Raw genomic sequence first — 20,807 nt, forward strand, 5'->3', positions numbered from 1 at the left:
CAGTGTGTTGGAGGCGGTGTTATTGTTAGGAGATGTATGTTTAAGTATCTGAGTATCCTAATGTCTGCATCCTACTTTCACACGCTGCAGGGAAAAACTACACCCCAGTATAGATGAAGCTAATATAGTAGAAATTTGGAATCTAGATGATTCACCTTGTCATGCCCATGACTAAAACGTTTCCATGTCATATGCAGGTACTATGAGTAAGTTGACAAGTTTTAAGTTGCCTTTTAAAACATTGATTTTTAGAGTGTTTATCATATACTGTAAAGAAATGAAAAACCATATATGAGTATGCAATAAACTCATTTCATACTTTCAGGTTTTCTGGGTTTGAAATTTTTCGTAACAAGATTTTTGGAGGAAAAACTACTCAAAAAGCCAGAAAACTTTCCAGTAGCTCCAAGTTACCTGGGATAAAACAAACTATTGGGCACAATCACGGACCCCGCACCATCCCCCGCCTCCTCATCCCCTTCTACCCACGTTCAAGTAACGCCACGGACACCTTCGGCTTCACACTTCTTCCTCTTTGCCACCACCTACTGCTGGACACCCTCCTTGCTCCGGGTCAGAGGTCACAGAGGTGACCCTGTGGGAAGTCAGTACGTCCCACAGCGCAGTGCTCTGTCCTCTCATGTCCACCGGGTACTGCTGGACACCCCCCCAGCTCCGGGTGAGAGGTTACAGAGGTTACCCTGTGGGAGGTCAGGACACCTCATACCGCAGAGCTCCCGTCCTGTCCTGTCGCGGGACCCGGGGTCCTGGACGGCGCACTGGCACGCGTTAGGAGTTCCACGTGTTTGCTGAAAGGAAATAAACTCAGCTCCGCCGTGTCGAGTCCTTGCATTACATGTTTTCTCCAAAATACTCAATTTCCCAGCATTATTTTTGAGAATTCATAACGGCTAACCTGGTACCGGCGCGGAACCGTGGCCGCGGGTTCCCTGGAACCAGCACTCCCGCCACAGCCGCCTCGCCTCCGCACTGCCTGACGCCGCGGTCCTGCCGGCACCGAACCTAAACTCCGCGGCCCAGACTGAGCGCGGTGCTCTTCGGGAGCGCCGCCCGAGACCACCGCCAACCTCTCGCGAGGTCGCCACTGGGATCACCGCGCAGCGCGAGGGACTCCACCTACCTGCTAGGAGAAGAGCGCGCCCCAGATGGCCCCGCCCCCGGGCGCTCCGGCCCCGCCCACTGGCCCATAACGACCGCCACCTGTTCCCTCGAGGCCCGCCCACTGCTTCCCACAGGGCCCGCCCCCTGCCACCTCGACCCGCCCACTGCTGTGCACGTCCCGACCCTGTTCCCACAAGGCCCCCCCACTGTTTCCCACAGGGCCCGCGCCCTACCTCTACACGGCCCGCCCCCTATTCCCACAGGGCCCGCCCACTGCCTCCACAAGGCCCGCCCCCTGCTCTCGGAGGGCCCGCCCACTGCTCCTCCACGGCCCAATGGGCGCCGACGCGGCTCCGACCCAGGCCGGACGCCGAGCGGCGGTTCACGGAAGCGCAGTGACGTCAGGCGCCGACGCACCTGTCGCCGGCTCGCCCCGCTCTGGTGAGCTTCTGGGGGCCGGAGTGTGCGGATCCCGCAGCCCTCCCGCGCGGTCCCGCCGCCCGAGCCGCGTGCTGAGGGGGTGCCGGGTGGCGTGCGGTGCTCTTCCTTCGCGAGCCGGAGCATGGCTGCACCTGCGGGCCCCGCGGAGGGAGGTGAGGTCGGAGGCGGCCGTGTTTAGTTCCGGGCAGGAGCGCGGAGCGCGGGCCTCGGGAGCCGGCGGCCGAACTTGATGCGGCCCCCGCCCGGCTGAGCGCCCTGCGCAGCGGCACAGCCGGGCGGCCTGCCGCCCTCGGGAGCCCAGGCCGGGCGTCGGGCCGCGAGCAGGTGCGGAGCCGCGGCGGGCCAGGCAGGACGCGGCCGCCGGGGTTGCTATGCCTCTGAGCTGCCAGGTGAGTGGCGCCGGCGGGGCGGGGCGCCGGTGTGGCATACGCGGGCGGGCGGGCAGGCCCGAGCAGGTTCCCGCAGCGCCGGCCCCCGCTTAGGTGTGCACCGCAGCCTCACTTGCAGCCCTTGCGGCCGAGAGGAAGTAGGTGCCGGGCTCCGGGAGTGGGCTTTCCCTTCGCTGCCTGCGCCCAGGCTGAAAGTCAGAAGCCACTTTCTCTTTCTTTAGATTTCTGTGTATATGGAGACATTCGGGCCGGAAACACCTTAGACTCAAACTAATGTTGTGTATAGTGTGCTTCATTTGTGCGGCAGTTTAAAACCGAGGTGCGTAGATGGTTACTTATACATTATGTCTGTTAGAGGCCGCGATTTCCGTTTCAAAATTCTTCTTTGTAAGAAATGAATCAATGGTGACTATTTTTTTTTTTTGGTAATTCAGTAGTTCATTTCTACAAACTATACAGTTTTTTGAGCCAGGCAGTTCAGTTACCGTAGCATCGTTGTGGTTTATGTCACTGGTTGTCGAATCCCCCCGGAAGTACTTTTCTGTTCATCTCTTAAGAGGTAATTTTAAAGATTCTTTTCCTGACGAGGTCGATATGGAAATAACTGATGGCAGTCAATTTTACTTGCCTTTGTGAGTCACTGGAGAATACTCTGTGTAGGTCAAGAGTCCATATGAGTTTAAATGTTCTTTTATCTGTTTGTTTTCATACTCTTTTTCATTGAAAGTAATTAGAAGATGTTGAATATAACTCCCTGTGCTGTACAGAAGAAATTTATTTTTTATCTGTTTTTATATGTAGTAGTTAATATTTGCAAATCTCAAATTCCCAAATTTATCCCTTCCTCCCTACTCCTTTCCCCCAACCATAACATTGTTGACTGTGTCTGTGAGCCTGTTTTTAGCTAAGTTCATTAGTGTCTTCTTTATTCTTTTTTTAGATTCCACATATGAGTGATATCATATGGTATTTTTCTTTCTCTTTCTGGCTTACTTCACTTAGAATGGCAATCTCTAGGTCCATCCATGTTGCTGCAAATGGCATTATTTTTTCTTATTTATGGCCGAGTAGTATTCTGTTGTATACATATACCACAACTTCTTTATTCAGTCACCTGTCGTTGGACATTTAGGTTGCTTCCATGTCTTGGCTGTTGTAAATAGTGCTGCTATGAACATTGGGGTGCATATGTCTTTTCAAATTAGAGTTTCTTCCAGATATATGTCCAGTAGTGGGATTACTGGATCATACAGTAAGTCTACTTTTAGTTTTTTGAGGAATCTCCATACTGTTTTCCATAATGGCTGCACCAAACTGCATTCCCACCAGCAGTGTTGGAGTGCTCCGTTTTCTCCACACCCTCTCCAGCATTTATCATTTGTGAACTTTTGAACGATGCCCATTCTGACTGGTGTGAGGTGATACCTCAGTGTAGTTCTGATTTGCAGTTCTCTGATAATTAGCGATATTGAGCATTTTCTCATGTGCCTATTGATCATTTGTATGTCTTCATTGGAGAATTGCTTGTTTAGGTCTTCTGCCCATTTTGGGGTTGGGTTGTTTTTTGTTACTGAACTGTATGAGCTGTTATACATTCTGGAAGCTAAGTCTTTGTCAGTCTTGTGTATGTTGTTGATTTTCATCTTAAAGGGTGTTGCTGCTGATTGTTTTCCTGTTACATTGTGTGGCTTAAAGGCCAGGTGTGTGCCCTGCATGTATTTTCTCAGACTGAGCATGCTTTTATGACTCCTGGTTACTAGAAACAGCCACTGTTGGCAGAGCCCATGACAGACTCGCACGCCCTTCCAAGACTGATTCTTTGCCTGAAAAACAGGTCAAATTATTTTAAGAGGTCAGCACGAATGTTTAGTACCTACCTCTTTAGTTGGCAGTTGTGTTTTAGCATGTGTACGTCATCCATAGCTCATTGGGAATGCAAATGTTTAATGTGGTTTTGGATACATACAGTTCAGGGGAGAGATAGGCTGAGGTTATGGTTCTGTGTCAGTGAACTGGCTGTTCTCCAGGTCGTGTTGGTGATCAGCTTTCCACTTCCTGTTGTGACATTTCACTAATCATTTTCAGACCGCTCAGGAGGCCAGATTTGATATCTGTGGTGGGTCAGATAGCAAAGCAGTATCCGGGGAGGTTGGCCACGGTCTCTGCTTTGTAGGACTTTCAGCTCAGTTTCTAGTCAAACGGGAACTCAAATATGGTAAGTGTTGATGTTTGTTGAGTGAATTCTGCGGCTCAGGAGCTTTGCTGAGTGGTTTGGTGGATTATCCCAGTTCTCACACCAACCCTTTGAAGTGGGTACTTGCCTTTCCCCCGTTAGGAAGACTTGGAAACAGGGGCACAGAAGACTGAATTACCTTGCCCAAGGCCCTGTCAGTGTGAGGACAGACTGAAGCCCCGCTGGTGATTTCAGTGCTCTTGCTCTCTCCATGGTTGCCCTTCATGGCAAGCAAGACTCGACAAAACGCTATAAGAGATAGGCTGAGAGATGTGGCCCCAGAGGTCCATGTCTTCCTCAATTATAAAAATAATGTAAAGTTACCAAAACTCTGGAAAATGGTTTTTTTAACACACTCTCATCCTACTACTCCAATAAACTCTTCTTGTGTTTTTTTTAAATGCGCTTTCATATGTTTCATAAGTTTATTGAAAGCTGTAAGGTCTATCCCAATGGGAGGCCATTAATCAGTAAAAACTCTGTTTATATTTTTTGCAGTTTCTGATACCCAAGTAACTGTTTTATGAACTGTAGTAAACAAGTGGGTGATTGTGTTGAAATTCATCGTCCCATTTTAATCTTTGACAAGTATTTCACACATGTTGTTCTTAGAATGTCTCCATGAGAATTTGCCTTTGGGACAAGGGGCTGCGTCAGTCAGGGTGTCACCTCCCTGACATAGCTGTTCTGGAGACGTCTGTTCCCCTCCCTGGCTGCTTGACATTGGGGGTTTTGTGCCTTCTTTTTCTCAGACTTGGCTGCCTTTCTGTTGGAGAGTGACAGACGCACCTTGGAAACTGCACTTGGTCCTCAGCCTTCCCCAGTCTCCTTCAAGAGAAATGAGTGTCCCTGCCTCAGGCTGTGGGTCCCTTAGCCACATTTCCAGGGTCTTTCTGCTCCCCACCCCCTGCCTGGTGTGTGCACTTGGGGGCAGGGCTGGTGCACGTAGGGCTGCCTTCCCTTCTTTGCAGTCCGGCCTTGAGTAGGACCAGAGCCTGCGTGTCATCCTCCCGTGGGAAGGAACAGCCTGGTCTTGCATCCTCTAAGCTGTAGGAGACTGAAATTTGTGTCTCCCAGCCGTTCTACATCAGTCAAGCCAGACACTGAGCTGACAGCTTGGCTTTCTCCACCCATCACCATTCCTCACGTTTTGTGAAGCTATGTCCTCTTGAGTGTTTCCCGGGACATCTTCTGCGCCTTCATGTAGCTCTGCCTCAATTTAGTCGTGCCCTTGCTGTCTCACGTTTAGGGTTGTTCCAGGGTCGCCTGGAGTAAGGGTGACCGAGCTCCTCCCTGCACCGCCAGCCTCTCGGTCTCCTGCCCTTGTCGCCTGGCCTCCACACGGGTGGTGGCTTGTTCAGATCCAGGTCTACCAGGTGGTTTCTCTTTTAAAACTTGTAGTAGTTTCCCTCATGTCGACCCGAAGCAGTCAGTCCCGTAGCAAGACATGCGAGCCCTGCCCTCCTCTGGCCGCTCTCCCGTCCCTCCCTCTTGCGTGAGCTGCCTAAGCAGGTTTTATTACACTGCTGTGCTTTTGCACATACTTTTCCCCCTTTATTGGCTTTTCACCTCCTAATTGGCCTGGTTAACTCATCCTCACCCTTCAGGACTCACTTCGTCTTTTCCGGGTTCACTGACTTTCCTGGGCAGCACGCTCATTCCTGCCCAGTGTCACTGCGACCTCACACGTCCCTCTCCCGTGGCACCTGCCACCCCACCCTGTACTTACCATGTGTCTTCCCCTGCAGTGCCCGGGAGCAGGAACCATGTCTCACTGGTTGCCCCAGTGCCTGGCTTCCTGCCTGCTCCGTGCTAGGCGCACAGCAAAAGGTTGTCAACTGAATTAATCAGTGACTCCAGAAGCTGACTTTGGCCACTAGGTAAATGATGACCCTGTAGATGGAGACGGGGAGGGCAGGTTTGGGGAAAACATGTACTCAGTTTAGGTCTTGTTGAAATTGAGTTCTCACATAGCGGCCAGGTCGAGGTGTATTGGTCATGCGTCCTGCATTTGTCGTCATTCACTCTCTAGGTGTTAACTGACCCAGGAAGACTCTGTAGAGGTAGACAAGGCTCTTCTAAAATTCACGTGGCGCTGGGGCAACTGGACATCACTACGTCAAAAAACAAAAACAAAAATAAACTGTTCACTCAATGTGGATCACAGACTTACACATAAAATGTAAAACTGTAATTTTAGGGGAAAATTCAGAAGAAAATCTTGGGTAGGTAGATTTTGTAATGCCGATGCCAAAAGCACCATCTAGAGAAGGAAACTGAGTAAATTTAGCTCCATCAAAATTAAACACTTTTGCTCGTGATAGACCCTGTTAGAAGGAAGGAAACCAGGCTGCAGAGTGGGAGAAAATACTTGCAGATAACGTCTCTGAGAAACGTGGAATCAATGTACAGTTATTAATGAAATATCTGACATTTTTCTCCTTGTCTTAGAAATCTGCTAGGTGTTCCACCTTGGAGCACCTCGATGTGGACTAGCCTTGTATCAGGACTCGTGGCTGTGGCTGACACAGTACAGCTCTGCAGGTTTCTGGGTTAAGAAGAATCAATTTTTGAAATTATTGAATTTATAGATGCAGTAACCATGCAGGCCTGAGTTAATACACTTTTGGAATGCTGTAGGTTGCTCTTTTTATAAAGAAAGGTGTGAGTCTAGATGTGTCTGAGGTGTTGGTGAGATTAAATTTTTAAAACATTTTGAAAGAGTTAAGTTACCAGTTATCACTAACGGTTTTGAGGGACCTTCAGGGACAAAATGGAGGCGATACGTTGGAACTTGCTGACTGAGGGCCCAGGACACAGAAAGTTTTCATTATTTTACAGAGAGTGTAGATGGATAGCCTCTAACAAATTAGGGTTCACTGATGTATGTTATCACACGTATTAAGCCCTTCTGGTGTGATTATCATATAAAGAAATGAAGAATAGAATGTGTTCTTCCCAAAATCCTAGCATATGTGCTTTGATACATAAAAATTGATTCTTGACGTTGTAAATCAACTACACTTCAATAAAAATTTTGAAAAATAAATAAAATGATTCTTGAACTATTAATGCTTATTTCTTTAAAGCCTTTTAGTTATTTATTCAGGAGCCATGGTGTTACATTTGATCACCCCTGTGGACGCTGCAGAGTTTTCAACATGAAGTTACTTTCACACTATTCTAATTTAACATTTACCTTAAAATAAAACTCTTGTTTTAATTAGTATAGTCTGGCACATCTCAATATGTTACAGTAGGCCATCTTTGGTAAAGGTAACCATAAAACATGAATAAAGTTGCAGAGCAGTAAATATTTGAGTGTTTCTTTGTAACTTAGGTGCTAGTTTTTTGTTATTCTCCCAAGGCCAGATTAACACTGTTGTAGAGAGGATCTGATGATTGAAGGCTGAGTACATTTCTGTTTAACCTCCTTGTTGGAGTAAACAGTCTGGCGTTCTGACCACCATTGAGTGTATGTTACATACCAGCCCCTGTACTGGATACTGAGAATGAAGCCCCCAGAACCCTTCTCTGAGGTGGTCTTCAAGTTAAGGAAGTCACATAATACATCTGTTAAAACTAGCTGGCAGTATTTTATTTTTCTAAAAAGTGTAAAAGCTTTACAAATGATTTTTAAATGATTATAGCTCTTTAAGATTATTTTTCCATGTGCAGAAGGAAAACTTACTGAGGACAAGAGATTGTCTTAAGACCCCGCAGGTCTTCAGAGCCAGAACCCAGCACTAGAGTTGGGGCAGGTGTAATGGCTCATCTTCTGTTTTCTGTGTGTTCCTATTGTGACACGCCCAGTAAGTCTTGTTTTCCCAGGCCCCCCTCACTGCTCTCACAGCTCATCTTTCATGTCCCACCCACAGGCCTTTCAAGTCTGTTGCTAATGCCTGGCATGTTTATGTTGAACTTTTGTCTTGACATTGAGCAAGTAGGTAGGTGTATATAAAAAAAAATCAAACGATTTAGGGGTTCCACTGTTCTTAAAGTATAGAGTAAGAACAGTGAAAGCATGTGCTTACTTGTTATCTGCTTGGAAAAAGTGGAAATTGTGACCTATTTTCATATTTTTCATGGTTGATATCTGGCCATGGGCTCTGAAGATTTAAAGTTTAAAGTGACGAAAGGAGATTAAAAATTTTTTAATTACAGTATTTTAAAAATAGTAAGCATTTACATCTGGTAAAATATTCAAAAGGGACAAATAGCCTCCCTTTCAGACCTGGTACTTCAGCCATCTGTTCCTTTTCCCTGTGGGCAGCTTTCTTGGAAATCCCTCCAGAGATAGTCTGTACATACATAAGTGTTGTGTACTGTATTTCATCCTCCACACCCCCGTTTTTGGGGGGGAGCCCCTATGTATGTTGTGGTATGCTATAGACACTTTTCTGTGCTTTTTTTTTTTTTTTTAAATGGAGGTACTGGGGGTTGAACCCAGGGCCTCCTGAGTGCTAAGCATGCACTCTACCACTGGGCCACACCTAGCCCCTTGTACTTGGTTTTTTAACTTTACAATTGATTTTAGAGGGTTTTTTTTGTGTCTCATTTATTTATTCTTTTAAATTGAAGTATAGTTGATTTACAAGCCATGTTAGTTTATACGTGTATAGCGTAGTAATTCAGTTACACATATACGTTCTTCATTATAGGCTATTACAAGCTATTGAATATAGCTCCTTGTGCTGTACAGTAGGTCCTTGTTGTTTATCTATTTTATATGTAGTTGTTTGTATCTGCTAATCCCAAACTCCCTATTTATCCTCCCCAACCTTTCCTCTCTGGTAACCATAGTTTGTTTTCTATATCTGGGAGTCAGTTTCTGTTTTGTAAATAAGTTCACTTATGTTATTTTTTTTTAGATTCCACGTATAAGTGATACCATATATTTGTCTTTCTCTGACTTACTTCACTTAGTATGATAATCCCTTTAGTCCCATTCCCATCCATGTGACTGCAAATGGCATTATTTCATTCTTTTTATGGCTGAGTAATATTCCATTGTATAAATATACCAGAAAATCTGTATCCATTCATCTGTCCATTTAGGTTGCTTCCATGTCTTAGCTGTTATAAATAGTGCTGCAATGAACATTAGGGTGCATGTAGGAATTAAGGTTTCTTCTGGATACATGCCTAGGAGTGGGATTGCTGGATCATAGGGTAACTGTATTCTCAGTTTTTTAAGGAATCTCCATACTGTTTTCCATAACAGCTGCACCAAACTACATTCCCATCAGCAGTGTAGGAGGATTCCCTTTTCTCCACACCCTGTCCAACATTTATTGTTTGTGGATTTCTGAATGATGGCCATTCTGACTGGTGTGAGGTGATACCTCATGGTAGTTTTGATTTGCGTTTCTCTGATAATTAGTGATACTGAACATTTTTTGATGTGCCTGTTGGCCATCTGTATGTCTTTACTGAAGAAATGTTTGTTTAGGTCTTCTGCCCATATTTGGATTGGGTTGTTTGTATTTTTGTTATTAAGTTGTATGAGCTGTTTATATATTCTGGAGATTAAGCCTTTGTCAGTCGCATCATTTGCAAATACTTTCTCCCATTCCGTAGGTTGTCTTTTTGTTTGTTTGTGGTTTCCTTTCCTGTGCAAAAGCTTATGAGTTTAATCATGTCCCGTTTGTTTATTTTTACTTTATTTCTATTGCCCTAGGAGAACATTGCTGAAATTTATGTCAGAGAATGTTCTGCCTGTTTTCTTCTAGGAGGTTTATAGTGTCTTATCTATGTTTAAGTTTTTAAGCCATTTTGAGTTTATTTTGTGTGTGGTGTGAGGGAGTGTTCTAACTTCACTGATTTGCGTGCTGCTGTCCAATTTTCCTAACACCACTGGCCGAAGAGACTGTCTTTTCTCCATTGTATATTCTTACCTCCCTTTATTGAAGATTTATTGAAGACTCATTGCCCATAGGTGGGTTGGAGATTGTTTTATTCTGCTACCTGAAGAAATTCTTTGTTCTTTGTGACAACTGCTTGGAGAGAACAGAATTACTAAATCACCCCGAAGATGTAGCACAGTAGGGTTAGAACACAGTGGGGTTAACTGTCATCACAGTGAGACTTAGTGCCTTTTTTTTTTAAATACAGAGATCAGAAGTTTCCTTTAGAATCGTTAAACTGGATGGTTTTTATTGTATGTTGGGACAACCTTAAGGCATTTTTTCTCTGTTTTTCAGACACCCAGACAGCTAAATGGAGTCTGAGCAACTGTTTCATAGAGGCTCCTACAGAAACAGCTATAACAGCATCACGAGCGCGAGCAGCGACGAGGAGCTCTTGGACGGGGCGGGTGTCATTATGGACTTCCAGACGTCTGAAGATGACAGTCTGCTAGACGGGGACGCGGCAGCCGGTGAGTTGGCGCCGCGCTCCTGCTGTGCATGGTCGCGGACGCTGACTGACGAGTGTATACAGTGTAGTGCTGCTTTTGGGTTATGGTGATTCGTGTGACATAAATTTAACTGTTTTACAATGTCCAGTTCATTGGCGTCCAGTACATTCACAATGGTGTCCATCTACTGCTTGTGTCTAGCTCGAAAACATTTTCATTATCCCAAAAGAAGACCTTTTATTTGGGTAAACTTTAAAATTTAAACATAACATAATACAGAGAGATGTTCAACTGTAATTGGGGTTTTCAGAAAAACAGAAGAAATTGGATCTATAGAGAGACATACAGAAAGAGATTTATCATGGAAGATTGGTTCACGTGACAGGGGAGGCTGAGAAGTCCCACAATCTGCCATCTGCAGACTGGGGTCCCCGGAAGCTGGTGGTGTAGCTCCAGCCCAGACCCCCAGGCCTGAGAACCAGGGGAGCCCATGACGGAAGTCCCAGGCTGAGTCTCAGGCCCAGGTCTAGGAGGGCTGATGTCCGGAGCAGGACAGGGTAATGTCCAGCTCAGGCAGGCAGCAAGCTCACCTTTCCTCTGCCTTTGTGCTCCGGTCAGGTCTTCAGCTGATTGGATGTTGCCCGCTTACACTGGTGAGGGCATCTTTTTTAGTGTTCTGATTCAGATGCTAATCTTTTCTGGAAAGACCCTACCGACACACACAGAAACAATGTTTTACTAGCTGTCTGGACACCCTGTAGCCCAGGAAAGTTGACATGTAAAACTAACCATCACAACAGTCATCACATCACAAGCGCAGAAATTAGTGAATTCCTGCAAAGTGAACACACTCATATAACTCCCCTCCATCCAGAGAAAAACCAGTACCAGTTCCCCTAGAATCCTCCCTCGTTCCCTCTTCCAGTTTAAAAAGATCACTGTTACTTTGATTTCTGTCACTGTAGATTAGTTTGCAGGTATTTGAACTTTATCTGAATGGGATTATGATATATATACTCTTGAGTCTGGTGTCATTTACTTATGTTTTTGATTCACCTGTGTTGTTAAATATAGCAGTAGTTCATGAACTTTCATGGCCGTGTAGTTTGCCGTTGTGTAAATACGTTCAGTCTATCTGTTCTATCCATCATATATTGTTAATGGATATTTAGGTTTTTAAAAAATTTTGCCTATTAATAATAATGCTGCTGAGAATTTTCACGTGCATTAATTTTCGTTCACATCGTGTACACCATTCTGTGGGATTTATACCTCGGAGTGGCGTAATCTTAGGTGACAGGTGTGTGGGTCTCGGCACTGCCGGACACTGCTGAAGGCAGTTCTGAAGTGGCTGTGGCCAGCACGTTCTGTCGGCAGGCAGTAGGGGAGAGCTCTGCCTGCTCCACGTCCTTGCCAGGACTTGACATTATCAGTTTTTAAAATTTTGGCTAGTCTAGTGTGGGTGCAGTAATCTCACATTTTGGTTTTAGTTTACGTTTTCCGAGCGATTGATGAGCTTGAGTGCTCTTTGTATGTTGACTGGCTTTTTAGCCTCTTTCTTTTGGCCTGTTTTGTAAGAGTTCTTTATGCAGTCCGATTGTGAGTCCTTTGTTAGGTATATGTGTTGTGAATATCCTGTCTCCGTGCTATGCCTTTTCACTCCTAACAGAATCTCTTGATGAAGATGTCATCAGTTTTAATGAACCCCAATTGCTCTTTTCCTTTTTCTGTTCTGTTTGAGATGGCATCTTATACCTCAAGGTCATGAAGATATTCTTTCGTTTTCCTCTAGAAGTTTTATTTTTTGTGCCTTTCACATTTCAGTTTATAATCTACCTGCAGTTTTATATGTTTTGTATAGTAGTCAGTATCTGCAAATCCCGAAGTCCCAATTTATCCCTCCCCTTTGACTTTCCCTCCTGGTAACCATATGTTTGTTTTCTGTGTCTGTGAGTCTGTTTCTGTTTTGTGAATAAGTTCATTTGTCATTTTTTTTAGATTCCACATGTAAATGATCTCACTTGGTATTTTTCTTTCTGTGTCTGACTTATTTCACTGAGACTGACGATCTCCAGGCCCATGCATGTTGTTGCAGAAGGTACTATTTCATTCTGTTCATGGCTGAGTAGTATTCCATTGTGTGTGTGTATATGTATATACACACACGTGTCTGGATCACCTGTGGGTCTTTGTCTGTTGTGTCTTTTTTTCTCTTGGCTCTCAGTCCTGGCGCTGACTCCGGATGGGCTCTGTGGGTTTTTATCAAATGCTGGGTGTTGTGTTCATGTCATCACAGGTGCTCTGGATAGTGCATTTAGTGCTTTTTCTGGCAGACAGGTAGTCTGGGAGCAAATTCCACTGATCCCATCAGATGCAGAGGCTTTGCAGCATGGTTTCAGGCTTTCTGAGGGTGAGTCTGTTTTTTGGTTCACTTTATTTTGGGGGCATAGCCCTGCAGGATTTTAGTAGAAAGCCTCGTGTGTTTCCCAAGGCCCTTTCTCTCTATCAGGCCCTGGAGTTCAGTTCCTGTCTCGCTGGCATTTTGAGACTGATGCCAGCACTGTTCCTCATTTCAGTCTCTTAAACACTACCCTGTGCTTAGTTTCCCAGCCGCTTGCTCGTGAAGTTAAGGAATTGTAAGTGTTTTCAGGGAGAAGCATCATGGCATGAACTGTTCTGTCTCTTCTCCAGGATGTTGGCCGTTCAAGTCCCCTGGCCTTGGTGGTTCCATCTCCGTGACCCGTGAGCCTGGCGCAGGCTCTCAGTCTGACTTTCCGCTGGGCCTGAGTCCTGGTGCCATGAACCAGGAAGTGACTTGGGGCACGCAGTGGCTGAGGCTGCTGGCTTGACCCGTTTTCGCTTCTTCTCACGATGTTGGCGCTGCCTTGTGTGCTCTCTGGCTCTTTCGCATGTTCTTTGATTTAGAAAAACAACGTGAACGGTGTTTTGCTGTTCTAAGTCATTTGTTCTCTTCATTCTTGATGGATTTTCCCTCCTAATTTTAATTACAACATTATAAGCCAGATAAACGTGTATATTCATCATTTGAAAACTCAGGCAAAATTTAGCAGCATCCATCTTTCCGAGCTTGAGTAGCTAATTGGCCCTTTACGTGCAGCAGAGAATTAACGCAAGGCAGTGGGCATACGCGGGGGGACCTGGCTCTGTCCAGCTTCCCGCATTGCCAGCCAGTGTTGGTGATGTCTTCATTCGCAGTTTCCCGTAGGAGAGGGTGGCGAGGAGGAAGGCAGGGGCAGGGGTGTGAACAAGGGTCTTCTTGTTCTTTTTCTTATGGGGGGTGTAATTTTCCTGGAACCCAATCCGTAGACTTCCTCTTACGTCACTGGCCAGAATCGGGTTGCATGCCTGCACCTAGGCTGATGGCCCACGCGGAGGAATGGGGTGACTGACTGGTGAGAACAATCACGATGTGTTCCCTGGAATTAGGCACGTTACCAGCCAAACAAAATTAAGGTTCTGTTAGCAAGGGAGAAGTTGGAGTGACTGTAGGGTGAGCAGCCACTGATGTTTTCTATAGCGAGTCTGACTTCAGAGGTAGCCTTGCTGAAGGTACAAGACTTGGAACAGCAGTTGACAGTGACTGTGTTAAGTGCTGCACTGGGTGGTACAGATCCTAAATATCACATCTTGAGAAAGGGATGTAGTTCTGATACCTCTTTAGAATTGGGAAGAGTGTACTAGAAGGGGAGATGACGTATGAAGGCCCAGCAGTAGGAGAAGGCATCGTGTCGTGAGGCAGTGCATGTCCTCCGGTGAGACAGGGACGCCTGGCTCCCGGCAGAGCTGACGCGGTTCCCTTCACGGCAGCTGCTGGGGAAAGTCCTGGGAGTGGGGGCCTCGGATGAGACCTCCCGGCCTGGGCGAGGGGAGCTCACTGCTGTGTCTGTCACGTCTGGGGGGCATCGACAGCAGGGCAAGCAGTTGAGTATGAAATACTCTTTTATGACTCAGTGTCTCTTTAAAATATCAACAAATAAGAATTAATGACTGGAAAGAATAGACAGTGTTTTGGCATTTTTGTTGAATGGAAATCTTACGGTCCTTGGCTTTCCAGTTGCAGGCCTGGGTTGACATCTCGGCTCTGCCAATTACCAGCTCCATAACCCGGCGAGTCACTTAGCTTCATTTTCCCCTCTTTGACCAGCAGGGGCACTGCTTTCTCCTGTGTTCCTCCCCGTCCAGGTGTGTTAGACTCTGCCCACCCCCAACCCCGACTCAAGCAGTTTCCTTCTAATTGAGGATTCCAGTGAGGAGTCGGAAACACTTCCAGTAGCACAAGAAGAACACAGCTCTGCAGCTAGACTGTGGTTCTGGGTCGGGTGGGTTGTGGAGATAAAACACTCTGGATGCCACTGGCCCCGTTAGCTGACCGCGTTATCTTTGTGTTGTATAGCTCTTGGTTTGAAGAGAACATAAGGGGGTGGGCCTACAGACCTCAAAAATGAAATCACCTCATTTGCTCAGTGAATACTAAATAATCCAGAACACACTGTGATTAAAAAATACAAGTTACTGTAAATAACGACTAATTAGCAATGTCTGAAATTTAAACTAGTGAAGAGCTGAAAAGTCATACCTGATGTGTATTTATGTTAAGTATATCGAGTGAGTCACTTGAGTCTGTAATTCACGTCCTTCAGAAAATGCAGAAATTTTCATTACAGGTAGCAGGAAGAGAGGGCCGAGATTTTGTTGTCAGAGTTGGATTCGTGAAGGAGAACCATACGGTTCTTGCTTCGTTGAAAAGGACACGCACGAGTGTTCATCTGCACAACCTCAGCGCTGTCGGGTGGTGCTGTCTCCAGAAGTGAGGAAGCTGACAGATGGGTGAGGAGGAGAGGCAGCCGCCCGTCTCGTGGATTAACTTCCCGTGATTAGCTTGTGTTGATCATGGTAATGAGTTTAAAATTCAGGTTCTTGTATCCCTTCTTACCACGTGTGCAGTGTGAGCAGCACGGTTTCCTTGCCGTTTCCAGAGTCACTCCCAGGTCTTCAGGTCTTCAATGCGGAGAGGAAGTGTGAGAGGATGGGGGCGTTGAGAGGGCCCACTCCTCATTGCTTCAGTTTCCTGTCTGTAGGTGACCTTTACCCAAACTTTGGGAATACTCACGTCACATGTAGGGTGCTATGTCTTCTTCCAGAATCTTGGGGCACATGGTAACTTGGAGCGGAGTTGAGAGACTTTACATAGATGGTTGTATCCTGTGTCCCACCCTGAGCCTCAGAACTCAAAGACCGCGCACAGCTTAGTGGCACACTGGGCTACGAGGTGGATTGTTCTGATTGGGGTCCTGTGACCCTTCCATCTCTGCCAAAACCTAACTCCCTTCTGAGCTGTTACAAGAGATCCCAGGGTTTTCATTTGAATGTCTGTTGTTCGAGTTAGCTTTATTCACAATGTTTGTGATTTTATTGGTTGCATTTCCCTTCTGGGTGTTGCATTTGTAAACACTGTCTACACTAGACGTTTCAGAGGGAGAGGCTCTGGTGAAGTGGATGCAGAGGGACCAGGTCGGAAGCTGGCTGGCCATCTACCAGGACACCTCCTAGGACTAGGCCAGACAGCAGTGTCAGGGGCAGTCCTTAGTCCTGCAGACACAGGCGTGGCGTCAGCACCAGGAGCCTGAGCTGTCTCTTTGAAGTGGATCCACGTTAAGTAGGATCTTAGATCTTGTCAGGTAAAACATGCTGACGTGTCCACAGTGAGAAATATGCTAACGTTCTACTTTATTTGAAAGAAAAGGCATAAAGCAGCTTATAAAGACACACATGATTCAGCAGTTAGCGTAAGTGTCTGAGGAGGACGGGGCCGAGGGAGCAGCTCTAGCTGAGGGAGGACATCCTCCCTTCCTGAGCGGCACAGGGTTGGCTGTCAGCTTCATGAGATGAGGGATCTGCGGAGTTAAGTCATTCTCAGTGTTGAGGAGAGGAGACCCAGTCAGTTTCTCAGCAGACGCCCTGTTACTGTTTGCAGATAATCCGTTTTTGAGTGACATTGTGAAGTGTTTCCTGTCTAACAGACGAGACGGATTTTCAAGACTGTGCTTGGAGTAACCAGCAGTGATTCTCACAGGGCTTTTGTGATAACACCCGTCAGGATTGCCTCTTTGAGTCACAAGACCTGACTCCACAAGGGCACTGCCGCCATGTGGTCCAGGCACTGATGACTAACGAGATTCTGGCAGGGTCCCTCGATGAGGTGCAGAGTATCGTGGACTGGACGGGCCACGTGGAGGGTTTCAGAAATCGAGGTCTATTTATTTATTTATGTATTTTGCTGGCAGTTTGATATATATTAGCAGTGATTTTAGAATTATAACGAGGTATTTACTGACATCCAGCTCATTTTCCTTCAGAAGGTGAAGAGCCTGACAAAACCTAAGACCAAACAGAAGCCACTGGGAGGCTGTACTCATGGGCAGGGTCGGGGTGGTTTTGAAAATAATTTTGTACCTGCTGGAACACACAGATAAACGATTACCAGAGGTCCAAGACTTCTGCTCCATAGGACGAGGTCATGATCATTGCAGCCATGATAAACTTGAAAGAGAGTGGCTACCACACACATGAAAAAAAAAGTGAAACGAAACAGCGTTCTCTCATGTACCCACAGAATGCTCGGCTTTGACTAATATTTGAGAGCACCTTTTGGGGCAGTAGTTCTCAGATCTTTGGTTTTTAGGATCGTTTTCTGTTCTTAAAAGATTATTGAGGACTCTAACAAGTTTTATTTTTTTAATGTAGGTTACAGCTATCAATATTTACCATGTTAAAAATCAAAAGAAATCTCAATCCTTTATTAATTCACTTAAAAATAACAATAACTCTTTATTATAGCAGTAATAACATTTTTAGGAAAAGAATAACTTTTTTCCAAAGGAAAAATAAATTTAGTGAAAGAGGGGACGGTGTTTCATGTTTTTGTAACTTGCTACTTTTTTTCCAATAACTTACACTACTGCACTATCACACTTATCACTGTCACTCACTTTTTAAAGGCCCTTTCTCCAAATGCAGTCACATCCTGAGGTCTCAGGTTCAGGCGTTTATCACACGAGCTTGGTGGGACACAGGTCAGCCTATAGCAATCAGTGCACATCTGGCTAATGCTCACACCTTTTATTACACAAAACAAACAAGTCACGGTTTTAGCATTGCCACCAATCCCACAACCCCATCAGAAGTCTTTGAGTGTCAGGCTTACAATGGTGAGTCCAAGTTTTCCAAAATTTAATTTTTGTTTGAAAGCTCGAGTTTTATTATTGGTGACGAATACTGTCCATTGTTTTACTTGAAGAAACAGGTTCACTTGATTTGTTTTGAGTAATGTCTGCCAGTTACCAAGGCCTAATAAGTGTAGTTCGTTTACCAGTTGTTCTGAGTGAAAATGGTGAGAAGTTCAGCTCACGACTCAGACGCGCGCACGGGTGCCTCTGCTCCAGGTGGAGCCGCCGCTCAGCCGTGCGCAGCAGGGCTTCAGGGGCTCTTCTTTTATAAGGATGTGCACTCACGAGTTAGGATTTAATAAAGTGAGTAACTTTTCCCGTTCTGTGAGGGGCACTCGGAGGGGAAACAGGCTCTTGTGTTCTGGGAGTGCACGGGCTGAGGAGTGCCGGGCGCCACGCTGCCTGGGCTGTGCTGGGTGCTGGCCGGCCGCCCGCTGCTGCTCTTGCACTGTAAATCGGGTGAAGGCGACAGAGGGTATTGTGTGGCAGGGCCACCCCTCCCCCAGGAGTTCCTGGAGCCTGTGAGTATGTTCCTCTACGTGATGAAAAGGACTTTGCAGTTTTGGATACAGGGAGATCCTGAAATGGAGACATGATCCTGGACGATCTGGGTGGCTCCACTGTAATTACTGGGGTCCTGGGAGGGAGCCCAGAAGGTTAGAGTCTGAAACCTGAGGTTGAGCACTAAGAGGAAGGGGCTGCGGGCCAAGGAATGACGCAGAAAAAGCAGGAGAATGAACCCTCCCTTGGAGCTTCTGGAAGGAGTGCATCCCTGCAGACACACTGATTTTAGACTTCTGAGTGACAGGACTGGAAGAGGGCACATTTGTACTGTTTTAGATCACTAAGTTGGGGTAGTCTGTTACAGGAGAGTAGGAGATTGTCCGAGTGTATCATGGAAGTGACACATGAATGTATTAGTACAAGACGTTTTGACCTCGCAGACCCCCTGAAAAAGATCTTGGTTGATGGAATTTTTTTTCCTTTCTTTTTTTTTTTTTTCCCCCAATGCTTTGCAGTGTTTTCTAAATTGTCACCAGTTTGGCTGCAGATTTATAAAACTGAGCCCAAACTTCCAAGGCATTATAAGGTATATTTCTCCATGTCGGGGGATACAACGTATTTCATAAATACTTCATTACCTTGCTTTATAACTTTAAAATACTCAGCCATGTGGCGGACAGGCCTTCCTTTGTACTCTGGCCCTGGGCTGTGTGAAGGTTAGGTTTGGGGTGTGCCGGGCTGTCAGGTCTCCAAGCCTTCGTGCGTGTGCCTCTGCCTGTAATACCAGTTATCACGGGTGCTTCGCTGCTCAGGTGAGACCTCACGCCCCAAGAAAGCCTTACCTGACTTCTCAGGTTTGCAGTAGGGGCCTCTCTTTTGTAGTGAACCTTTTTGATTTTTTGTTTTCTTTCTTAACTTTTCTCACTTGTTTTGGTTATAGCCTGCCTCCCTCCTAGACTGGGCACCCTACTTGCAATATAATTATCTTAGTAATTCGTGTTGGCTTGCAGGTCATTTACATTTCTGTCTGTCTGTATGGTTTGTTTAGATTTGACCCATTATGTATTGATTGCATATTTTAACTCTTGATGAGCATCTTACTTTCCTTGTTTCTAAGCTCTGTGGGGTTGGGGTATTAGTGGGCCCTGGACGGCCTCGGGCACTGTTTATTTCATCCTCCCTTCTTACAGGTTTAATGTATTGGCAGACTTAACGTAGAGGCTCATTACAAGTTTGCAGTTTTGTACGATAGTCATCTGTTAGCTAGTCTATTTTACAATTTTTAGGAGTCTTTTTTTTTCTTTTTATTTATTGAACTAATGTAGGCATATAGAGAAAGGTTTTGCTTTAACTGGACACCGGTGAAGCAGTGGGATATTCAGTGGACGGGCAGGAGCTGTCATTCACCCATGTTGTCACAGCTGTACTGTGCAGGGGCCCCGAACAGCAGGGTCTTCTCGGAGGAAGAAGGCTCAGGACAGAAGAGATTGGCTGTGTCAGTATCTGCTCCCTGGTATCCGTCAGCGTCATCACTTGTTTCTCAGTTTTCTTATGTGAAAAACAAATCCGAAATACCTATTCTGCCTACACAACTCCAAATAAAACAAAATAAAAGAACATACGACAGAAATGGTGGAGATGTTCCTGCTTCGCCTGCGAGGTCTTTGCAGCAATTTTGGCTCGGGTGCTCAGAGTTTAAACTTACTTACACTTTGGGCAGCCATCAGAGTACATCAGGACATTCAGATGGATTATCCTGGGTTCGTGATAATCTTACATGGCTGGCTGCAGGGCTTAGCGATGACGTGGACTGCCTGGAGAGATGCTGATCCTGGCGCTGAGGCACGGAAGAGACACGATGAGCCCAGAGCAGGTGTGGTACCAGCAGCAAGAACATGCTCAAAACCAGAAAGATGAAGGCGTGTCACAGGGACACTGGGAGTCACCTGGAAGAGGGCCTCGTGTTTGCGCAAAAAAAAAATAACGTAAAATTGGATTGTAACCAAGATGTAAAATAAGTGCAGTGCGTACGTGTATGTGACATAAGTGAGATGAACGGATGTAAATGATTGAAAAATACATGGAGAGAGACAAGTCTCCCACATAGGAGAACTCCGAGGAATTCACACAGCTGCTCCACCTCCATTCGTGGAGGAGGGGCTGGATTCCTCCCTCCTCCTTGGAGGGTGGGCTAGATTTAGTGACTTCCTTCCAGAGAACAGAGTGGGGCAAAAGGGGAAACATAGTAACTCTGCAGTGGAGAAACCTGGCGGACGCCCCATAACCAGGCGCTGAAGGTTCCCACACGGGTGAGGTCATGTGGGTGTGCCGTCCCCCCAGTCTGTCACAAGAGGGGCTCTCACCTTTGCGATATCCTTTCCAAAGGCCCGTCCCCCTGGTCAAAGCACAAGAGAAACAGTAGACAAAGCTAGCCTGGGGGACACATTACAGGACACGCAACCGGCCGAGGTCTGAAGAACAAGGCGAGACTGGGAAACTGTCCAGACCAGAGG

At 46.1% G+C, this 20,807-nt stretch overlaps 2 protein-coding genes and 1 long non-coding RNA gene across 8 annotated transcripts in view; 1 reads left to right on the forward strand and 2 right to left on the reverse strand.

The window, feature by feature from the left end:
• The window catches only part of NEK1 (NIMA related kinase 1), a 94,524-nt gene extending 93,329 nt beyond the window's left edge, over nt 1-1,195 (reverse strand). Inside the window, exon 1 of the mRNA XM_072952786.1 lies at nt 917-1,195. The gene's annotated coding sequence lies outside the window, so the exon portion shown is untranslated. The remainder of the gene's footprint in view (nt 1-916) is intronic.
• Nucleotides 1,196-1,486: 291 nt separating this feature from the next.
• CLCN3 (chloride voltage-gated channel 3) overlaps nt 1,487-20,807 on the forward strand; it is a 68,911-nt gene continuing 49,590 nt past the window's right edge. The window contains exons 1-2 of one of the 6 annotated variants that reach the window (XM_072952701.1): nt 1,487-1,563; nt 10,389-10,564. In XM_072952701.1, coding sequence (XP_072808802.1) covers nt 10,405-10,564 — 160 coding nt within the window. In that variant the 5' untranslated portion in view covers nt 1,487-1,563; nt 10,389-10,404. Of the gene's footprint in view, nt 1,953-2,104; nt 2,272-8,043; nt 8,133-10,388; nt 10,565-20,807 lie in introns of those variants that run through there. The other 5 variants (XM_072952698.1, XM_072952699.1, XM_072952703.1 and 2 more) reach the window with 5 other exon arrangements.
• On the reverse strand, nt 6,100-7,961 carry LOC140690786 (uncharacterized). The gene is made up of 2 exons (XR_012066109.1): nt 7,877-7,961; nt 6,100-6,299 (listed from the first exon to the last, which is right to left on the reverse strand). It is a non-coding gene; the product is annotated as an uncharacterized lncRNA (long non-coding RNA).

The sequence above is a fragment of the Vicugna pacos genome, chromosome 31, assembly GCF_048564905.1.
Source record: "Vicugna pacos chromosome 31, VicPac4, whole genome shotgun sequence".
Lineage (NCBI taxonomy): Eukaryota > Metazoa > Chordata > Mammalia > Artiodactyla > Camelidae > Vicugna > Vicugna pacos.